Source organism: Eurytemora carolleeae, unplaced genomic scaffold, assembly GCF_000591075.1.
Source record: "Eurytemora carolleeae unplaced genomic scaffold, Eaff_2.0 scaffold82, whole genome shotgun sequence".
Taxonomy (NCBI): domain Eukaryota; kingdom Metazoa; phylum Arthropoda; class Copepoda; order Calanoida; family Temoridae; genus Eurytemora; species Eurytemora carolleeae.
This window is the reverse complement of record NW_019396126.1, coordinates 128,944-138,478: the sequence shown is the minus strand read 5'-3', so window position 1 is coordinate 138,478 and position 9,535 is coordinate 128,944. Positions and strand designations below refer to the sequence as shown.

At 36.4% G+C, this 9,535-nt stretch overlaps 1 protein-coding gene across 3 annotated transcripts in view; it reads right to left on the bottom strand.

Annotated features, from left to right (window-relative positions):
• LOC111695727 (uncharacterized) overlaps window positions 1-9,501 on the bottom strand; it is a 13,264-nt gene extending 3,763 nt beyond the window's left edge. The window contains exons 1-17 of one of the 3 annotated variants that reach the window (XM_023465150.1): window positions 9,409-9,501; window positions 8,974-9,334; window positions 7,933-8,042; window positions 7,487-7,852; window positions 6,891-7,007; window positions 6,516-6,649; window positions 6,303-6,461; window positions 5,933-6,242; window positions 5,606-5,883; window positions 5,383-5,525; window positions 4,274-5,322; window positions 4,105-4,122; window positions 2,445-3,062; window positions 2,075-2,161; window positions 1,916-1,990; window positions 1,020-1,233; window positions 236-361 (exon numbers count right to left, since the gene is read on the bottom strand). In XM_023465150.1, coding sequence (XP_023320918.1) covers window positions 236-361; window positions 1,020-1,233; window positions 1,916-1,990; window positions 2,075-2,161; window positions 2,445-3,062; window positions 4,105-4,122; window positions 4,274-5,322; window positions 5,383-5,525; window positions 5,606-5,883; window positions 5,933-6,242; window positions 6,303-6,461; window positions 6,516-6,649; window positions 6,891-7,007; window positions 7,487-7,852; window positions 7,933-8,042; window positions 8,974-9,072 — 3,903 coding nt within the window. In that variant the 5' untranslated portion in view covers window positions 9,073-9,334; window positions 9,409-9,501. Of the gene's footprint in view, window positions 1-235; window positions 362-1,019; window positions 1,234-1,915; window positions 1,991-2,074; window positions 2,162-2,444; window positions 3,063-4,104; window positions 4,123-4,273; window positions 5,323-5,382; window positions 5,526-5,605; window positions 5,884-5,932; window positions 6,462-6,515; window positions 6,650-6,890; window positions 7,008-7,486; window positions 7,853-7,932; window positions 8,043-8,973; window positions 9,335-9,408 lie in introns of all 3 variants that reach the window. The other 2 variants (XM_023465147.1, XM_023465148.1) reach the window with 2 other exon arrangements.
• Window positions 9,502-9,535: the final 34 nt, after the last annotated feature.

Here is a 9,535-nt window from a genome sequence, read left to right as displayed (position 1 = left end):
CCTCAGGGGGAGAGACTGGCCAGGGTAGGAGACTAATAATCGAAAAGGTTAGAGAAAATTAGATTTAGGTTAAAAATTTGAAAAAACTAGATATAGGATTAACACCTAGATAAAGATCACTAGATCAAGGATAAATCTTTAGAAAACTAGATATAGCATAAATACAGAGAAGACTAGATGTTTCAATTGGTTTAAAAAAATCAATAAAATAATGGATTATAAAAAATATTTCTACCTTTTTAAATCTCTCTTTCATACTTTCCCAAGACCTATTAACAATTTTCTTCTCCGCCATAGCAATCCACATAGCGTTCCCACCAGTATCTTCATATCTTTTGTTTTCAGATATATACGCTAATATCTAAATATAAAATATACGTTTATGATCTGAGAGAGAAACTTTTGAATTGGGTACGGCCTTAAACTTTTAAATTGAGGATTTAACGACTTAATTTGGTGAAAGACGTCAATCCCTGGCACCGATGAGAACGCTTGTTCTCCGAAAGAAATGAAATGTCTAGGGGAGAAGAAACTGAAACCGTAGGAGACCTGAAGTCAAAGGTTTAAAGCATAAATATTACTTGATCTGAACTGGAGTTCATATGAGCCAGGGATATTCAGGGTTTAAGGTAATTATTAATACGCCGCTTTTCTAATTACGTCATAGCGGAGAGGGTGTGTTCCGAGTGAGTGTAAAGAGAATTGTGATTGACAGGGCAGACTAGCTGGGAGTTCTCCACCAATGAATAACCTCAATATCGACCTTTTATCTGTGCGCGGGCTTCGTTGCGTCAATAACTTAAGAACTATTTTTATAAAGAACAAGATTAATTTTATATTTACTATGGGTTTATCAAACTAAAATTAATATACGGTTTAAACTTGAGGTATAACTTGAAAATTAGTGCAATAAACTTAGTTCATGCAAACTGATCATTTCAACAAACTTAGAATTATTGGAGAATTGTTATTGAAAACTTTAGAATGTTCTTGGTTTTAAAGTTAACAATATAAAATACCTTTTTATCCTCACTCTTAGTGTAAAGACGTTTCACTTTTTTGGTTTTCTTTTTCGTCTTTTCTTTGTCGTTATTATCCTCATCATCCTCATCATCCTCATCCTCTTCATCCTTCTCCTGATTCTTCTCTGCGGCTTCATTGCTCGTCCGGTCAGCTTTCCGTAATCGTTCTTTAACCTTGGCTCCTAGACTGTCCAGTATATGCGTCAAGAACCTAAAATTACATAAATTTAAATGTTTTTTTTTTCCTGGAAAATTAACTTTAACAATTTTCTGAACAGAATAATTTCCTGACACTAATTTATCAAAATATTTATAACCTATCAACCTTCTTTCCGTAGAAATCTAGGCCAGTTCCTTTGTTTAAATATAAACTTTGTTTTATCTCTACCACATGGACTGCCAGTTCCTTTGTTTAAATATAAAATTTGTTTTATCTCTACCACATGGACTGCCAGTTCCTTTGTTTAAATATAAACTATGTTTTATCTCTACCACATGGACTTCCAGTTCCTTTGTTTAAATATAAACTTTGTTTTATCTCTACCACATGGACTTCCAGTTTCTTTGTTTAAATATAAACTTTGTTTTATCTCTATCACATGGACTGCCAGTTCCTTTGTTTAAATATAAACTTTGTTTTATCTCTACCACATGGACTGCCAGTTCCTTTGTTCCAATATAAACTTTGTTTTATCTCTACCACATGGACTGCCAGATCCTTTGTTCCAATATAAACTTAGTTTTATCTCTACCACATGGACTGCCAGTTTTCAGTTGTTGAAACATAACCTTTGTTTTATCTCTGCAACATGGAATGGCAGGTTTTACATAATGTAATTAATGCTCTTTTTATCAAACATGGACTGTCTTGTTCTGCAGGATATGAACTATACCTCTGTTTTATGGACTGCCAGGTTCTACCCGGAGCAACTTCGTCTTCAACCATGTTCTTCCAAAGAACAGTTCCTCTAAAAAGTAAAAAAACGACAATAAGAAAAAGTATATCTATTTCTTTAACTCTCCCCCCCCCAGGCCTAGATTCTAAACTTTACTTTATTCTAGAGAATCCTCCGTTTAGCTCTAGGTATTGAACAATACTCTTCTGCTCTGCTATGGTGTAGGGATCACGGAAATTAGCTCTGAAACAATACCATATAATTTTATCATTAAATAAATAAAATACTTAACTATCAGAATATTTTTGTTGATAACAACATGGTTTAAACCTAGAAGTGTTTCTGGGAGGAATTTAAACAAACGCAGTGCTTCTCAGACTGAGGTTTATTTATGTTCCTCCCAAAAACAGCAGTACACCATATTCGTAAACAAACTACGGGAGTTTCTGGTAATCCTTTGGTTTTAACAGACTTTTCTTTGTGGACGGACAACTAAATTCCAGATAATTATTGTATGGTTACTTACTTTCTTAACGGAGCTGCATTTTCCTTCCCAATAATTATCAGCTTAGCCTTCGCTCCTTTCCGGGATCCATCCTTATTTTTACCAGATGTCGGTTCTTTCTGGTTAATCCTAGTCTGGTCTTTTAGACCGTTTCGGGCAGGTTCGGCATTTAAGGGGCGACTGAGTCGAGGCTCAGGATCGTTGAGACGGTTTCGACCCGATTCTATGTCTCCGGGACTGCTCCGCCCGGGTTCAACATCTCCAAGACTCCTTTGTTCAGGAGAAGGATTTCTTGACTGGCTAGATCCTGGTTCAATATCTCCGAGACGACTAGGTCCTGGCTGAGGTTCAGGAGAATAATTTCTTTGGTCCTTCGTATTGTTTTGTTTTAGAACTGGTCTCTTCCCTCCCCGCCGGTTTCTCTGATCCTCCTCTAATGATTCCATGGAACTGTTTAATGTATCATTATATTCCAGTTCCCTCGAGCCCTCCCGTGCGGACGGAGCAAACTTCTTGGAATATTTTCCAAGTTTTCTACGTCTCAATATATCCTCGTCAGAACTACCTGAAGACCAGGTTTCCTCTTTCTCCGTCGGAGAGATATCGTCTTGGGAACTAGAAAGAACACTACTCCTCCGCCTGAACATTAGAAAATATTTTATTATGAGCAAACTTATCTCTCGATCTCAATTCAGCGAATAAAACATAAAAAGGTTATTTAAAAGGGAGGATATTTTTCAAGAAAATATACACCCCTGATCAGAAACCAACCCTGATTATTGGCCACAAACTGTAATTTTATGGTTAGGTTCTATTTTATAATCCTTGCTTCTTTACACAGGATGGTGTAAACCTTTAATATTTTAAACTTTGCGAATTTTATTTAGCAGAATCCAGTTTGAAATATTACAAGTCTACGACGGTAGTTTGCAAAGATATCAACAAGATCTAACAACTGATAATAAAAGGTTTGCCTTCAAAAGGAATTGAGTTTTTGCCACAACCTCAAATTTTCTAATTTCTATATCTCTGCAACCAGTGGGTATAAACCTTTGATATTTGATCTAACAGAATTACTAGTTTGAAATATCTAAGGTCTACGACATTGGGTTGCCAAGATATAGGGATAAGAATATTTTAGTTTGTGGCAAAACTCAGTTCCTTTGTCTAAAAAAAATACTTACGACATCCTTAACTACCTAAAAAAAGCATTCAAATGAAAGCAAAAAATGGCGTCAATTTTCAACAACACAAAAGAAAGATTAGTGCAAAAACTACATTACTTCAAATGAAAATGTTCAAAAATAACTCCAATTCTACTTCAATGGCAGCTAAATTTTAAACAAATTTTAAAAGAAAAAGACTACAAAAGAAAAATCAACAACATAATGGTAAGATCGTGAAAGAAAATCCAAGGGATAAAACAGGAAAAAGTCTTAGTTGATTATCTAAATCTTAGCACACAAACTCAGAAATATATAATTGAGAACGGAAAAGTGCAACATTTAAACATCATCTTTCGGTTAAAAAAAAATGTAACTTGTACAGTGTAGACATTATTTTTATCTAATGAAGTACACTCAAATTTCTGCAATCTTCCATTAAGCGAATTTCTAACTAAAAATAGATAGAAAACATGCGATATTTTTTAAACATCTATCAACCTATTCAAGCACTATACCTTATGTATTTGTAGAACCTAAAAAAATATGACTAGCAATTATTAGGTTTAAATTCAGTTTCATTTATCTGCAGTTTTCTCAGGTTTTCAGTGGTCACATGAAATTGTAAAGATTAAGACAAAGAAGAAAATTGTGGTTTCAGTATTTCTACTGTTTCATGTAACTGACCTTGGGTATCCGTTGGCAGAGTTTATTCTCTTACAGCAAGCAGTATTCGGGGATCTTCGATCAAATATCTCACGATCAGTTCTTTTATTTTTCCCAAATCTGGGATGTTTTTGTTTGACCACGCGCCCCATTTTAACACTGATAACTTGTTTAATATCTGAACTGCTGTCGACATCACTGGGCAGGCCCTCCGGCACGTAAACAGCTATATTCTTGGATTTGCCTCTTACTACCGGCTTATTAGCGTTGTTTTGAAACCTTGTAGGGTTCCGAACTCTCCTTGAAACATCTGAATCTTGACTTTCTGCTTCTGAAACCTCGTTTTCTGGACTGATAATAACTCTAGAGGTATCTGCTCTATGCTCCGGTATTAGCCCTTCTAAATTTTCAATCGTATTTACCGGATTTTCAGCAGGAAGGTTTCCAGATTTATTCAGTATAAGATGATCGTGGATTTCATCGTTTGCGTTGTCAGGAACATCATTCATCTGGTTAGTTTTTCCAGAATCCCGGTCTTCAATTCTATCATCTTGCCCAGCTTCTTTAAGCTCTCTACCTTCCGTTATTTCACCATCTTCGTTATATCTTTGAACTAGGACATTCTTACCTATTCTATTTACGTCAAATGATCTTCTCTCATCGCCCTCGGCTATCCTGTTCAAATCTTTTGAAATATTTCTAATATTTCTCAAGCGGGGAGTTAACTCACAGACCCCATCAGTAACTGTATGAATATCAACTGTATTACTGGCAAGAACACTATCCGATCCTACAGCTCCAACTTCAACCTCGAACCCTCCAGCATCATTCTCGCTTACTAGAACAGGATTATCGACCATGGTTTCCAAGCCGGAAGATACAGAAGCGTCGTGAATTACTGGAATATGATCCATATGAGGTTGAGACAATATTTGTGTTGAAAATACGGGGGAAATATTATTTCCATGTTGATTATTGTCAACCGTATCCTCTGGAGCCAGAAGGTATGGACTCTCCGGCATCAAGGTTCGGTAATCCTCCTCTTCCAACTCCCTTAGCTCTTGAACGGTCTGAAATAAATAAATTAAATTTTCAATCTTTGAACTATCAAATGACTAGATTATAACTACCTTTTCAGATAGTTCTTTATCCTCCTCATCTATCATAAGCTGGTTATCTCCGATGTCCAGCTGAAGTTCACTAGAATCTTCAAGAAAAAGTTGAAGCTCTTCAGGATTACAACTTCCTTCAACGGCAAGAGCTGTACCCAAACCTACAGTGTAAATGGTGAGACGAATATTCAATGCGGTTGGCAGCTTTAAAACAAGATAGATAATTATCCTCTTTACTAACCTGATCTTTGGTTGACATCAGGAGAATCGGAAAACAATTTCTGTGTACTTGTCAATCCTTCAAAGATAACAGGTTGACTTTCTCCTTCCAACCCCTCTCCAGTAGCTTCACTTAATCCAGCAGCAAACTCAGCTGACGAGGGTGTATCTATCTCCGGTTCCTCCGGGATAGAATGATTTCCGCGTCTCACCGGAGAAGGAACAGACAGAGTTCTGTCATCCACGCAATCGGAGAGATAAGAATTATTTTTACTGTAAAGCCTCCTTTTCTTCTTTAACCTAAATATTAATGAATAACTTTAAATATTTTGATAGTTTACTTGAATACCTTGAACCGCCGGCATCACTGACCGAATTAAATCCGATCAATTCTTCTGGGATGCGAGTTTCATTCATCAACTGCTCTAGCTCAGGATCGTCTCCCACATCCATAAAGTTTCTTTTCTTTAAATTCGTCCTCGACTCTCTGAGAATCTCGTTCTCCTGGTATAATACGGAGTCAATATCAGACTCTACTGCAGTTTTGTAGAACTCGTCGGTTTTATCATTTATCTTATTCTTTGCGTGACCCTCTAGACCAGGTTCAGGGTTGACAGTTCTGAGTTCAGTTCCTGTATTCTCTGCGTGACCCTCTGGACCAGGCTCAGGGTTGACAGTTCTGGGTTCAGTTCCTGTATTCTCTGCGTGACCCTCTGGACCAGGCTCAGGGTTGACAGTTCTGGGTTCAGTTCGTGTACTCTCCGGGATTTCTGATCTGTGCGGAATCTCTGAGGCAAGCCCAGCCACAGAGGTTTGAGAAAGATTTCTGTTCTCATCAGAGACTGGAAATTCTTGCTCATGACTTGATACCGCTGAACCTAGAATTAGGAATTAAAATATTTACCAAACATAAAGAAAAATCTAAATTTTACCTGGCTTTTTCACCGGAGATTCAGAGGTTGAACTGGTTTCTTCCTCGTAGTCAGATTCCTTGGGTATCGGAGGAACATCTTCATCTTCTTCAAATATATCTTTATCAGACTCAGACTCAGACTCAGAGAAACTCCTGACATTGTTAAAATTAAAACTAATTATTAATTATCTTATTGAAATAAATTTAATGTTTAGGGAAAATGAATTATTTTTTTAAAGTATCAAATTTTTTTAAAAGTTCCTTTATAATCCTCTCAAGATATAAAATTTAAATTCTCCGATTTAAGTAAGGATTAATTAAGGATCAATAGTGAAAAAATACTAGACTTTTGAAAAACTAAAATTCAAATTGCGATAAACCTAATCTGCCATACCTGGCGTCCTTTGAACTGGGATGAAGAAACTTCCGTACTTCCTCCTCTGATAATCCAAAACTTCGTATTCCAGGTAGGATGGTTTTAATAAAATGGTTTCTGAGGGACTGCCAGGTCCTGAAATCATGGATGGTTTTAATAAAATGGTTTCTGAAGGGACTGCCAGGTCCTGAAATCAAGGATGGTTTTATAAAAATGGTTTCTCAGGGACTGCCTGGTCCTGAAATCAAGGATAGTTTTATAAAAATGGTTTCTCAGGGACCGCCAGGTCCTGAAATCAAGGATGGTTTTATAAAAATGGTTTCTCAGGGTCTGCCTGGTCCTGAAATCAAGGATTATTTAAAAAAAATGGTTTCTCAGGAACTGACAGGTCCTGAAATCAAGGAATTTTTTATAAAAATGGCTTCTCAGGGACTGACAGGTCCTGTAATCTGAAGGAAAAACTGCATTAAAAGTATCTTTGCAATTTTATTAAATTATTTTGTTTTAAGTTTGGGGCATTATCCATGGGTTCGCTAGAAGCGTTGACCCCACCTTCACCAAATGACGGGAAATGTTTTAATAATAATAATAATAGAAAAAACTGTATCGGTTACCTTCCTCCTTCGTCAAATTTCGCCGCCTCCATCCGCTTCCAGAGTACATTTCCTTTAACAATGTTGTAAGCTTTCCTTCTTTGTACCTCCCGGATAATCTTCAACTGTTCTTTATGTGTGAAGGGCATTCTTGATTTAAAAGCCCTGTACTCATTATCAATAGAATCAAATTCTAAATCGGAAACTTGTTCTCCTTCAATACGTCGGGGGACATCGGACCATTTAATTTCTCTGGTTAGGACGGAGATAGGATCATAATCTTGGAAGATAGAGTTCCTGTTTACTCTGTAAACTATCAGGTATGGTAATATCTTCTTCTTTGTAACACAGTCCTGTATGTATTTACAATCAAAAGAATCCATTTCCCTAAAATAAGTTTTAATTAAAATTGAGATAGGAAAACGAAAAATTCTATTTTCAAAGATTAAATTAAATTGCAGTTTAACCTTTTCATTGTAGTCTCTCCGGGGGCTGTAAGTCGAATCATGTGTTCCCTGTGATCCATGTGAAGAGTATCAGTTAAAATTCCTCCATTATTTTCTACCATAGTCTTCACCTAAATTAGTTGAAATCAAAATCTGGCATATCAGACTATTTATTAATAAAGATGATTGAGTCTTTCAGAACTCAAGGTTATGTTGTATCAACACAATTATTTCCTAATTTTTAATGCAAGAGATCTTAGTATATATAAATATATAATAAATATCGTGGAAAACAAAACAGGGTTTACTACAGGGTAACCCACTGAGATGAGACTTCGAAGACGACTGTACGGAAATTATACTGTCTGTTTCCTAATATTCATGATTCTCTACAGAGTTCTTTGCCAAAGCCATTTGAGGACTAAATCGAAGGCAGAACATTTAACAACCTTGAAATCGTCATATTTAAAGATTTTCGAGTTAAACAACCTTGAAATATTGTCATATTTCAAGATTTTCGAGTTAAACAACCTTGAAATATTGTCATTTTTCAAGATTTTCGAGTTAAAACCTTGAAATATTACCATATTTCAAGATTTTCGAGTTTAACAACCTTGAAATATTGTCATATTTCAGATAATCGAGTTATATATACAGGCTCGTCCTTTCAGAGTAACCCTAGGTATATTCCTAGAGAACGATTTTTGGACCCCCCCCCAGCCTATCAATTTTGTACATGACCATTTATTTTTCAGCAAATTTATTATTATTTATTTTTTTGTTATTTAGGGTTAGGTTAGGTTAAGATACTTTCTGGGCCGAGCGCTGCGGCTAGGATGGGCTAGGGGGCCGAGCGCTGCGGCCATGGGTTAGGTTAGTAAAGACACTTTCTGGGCCGAGCGCTGCGGCTAGGACAGGCTAGAGGGCCGAGCGCTGCGGCCACATGTCTTACATTTAAGATCTATGTACAAAATTGATGGGGGGGGGGGCCAAAAATCGTTCACTAGGACAGACCCTAACCCTGTCTTAAGTGTATACTTATCATCTAATTCCATCCTATACCTTCTGCCTCACTGCTCCCGAGGCTTGCATAAAAAAAACCATCGGAGCCTCAGGTCCGACAAACAGATCGCTCTCACAGTCGTCGTCTGACGAGTCCATTATGAATTAAATAGGTTTCACTCGTCTTTCCTTAACATTTTTCGATATTCCTAGTAATCTGAAAAAATAATCCATACTAAAATTTACTCTTTTTATAATTGTGCATACTAACTCGAAAAAAATAGCCAAGATTTTGTTTAGTTTTGTTGACACAAAAATATTACATGATTCAACGACAACCCAAATGGATAGCAGATCAAAAACATTTATTTATATTTTGATACAAGAAAGATATAACAGATAAAAATTAATTGGGTCTGTCCTAGTGAACGATTTTTGGACCCCCCCCCNGGGGGGGGGCTGGGGGGGTCCAAAAATCGTTCTCTAGGAATATACCAATTAATTCTATATTTTTTCTATGATTCTTTTGTATTACTTAAATTGGTCAGTTTACGATTTTAGTTATCTTCTTATAGTTAAGTTCCATTCTTGCATAACTTACAGTTCCACACTCGACAAAATC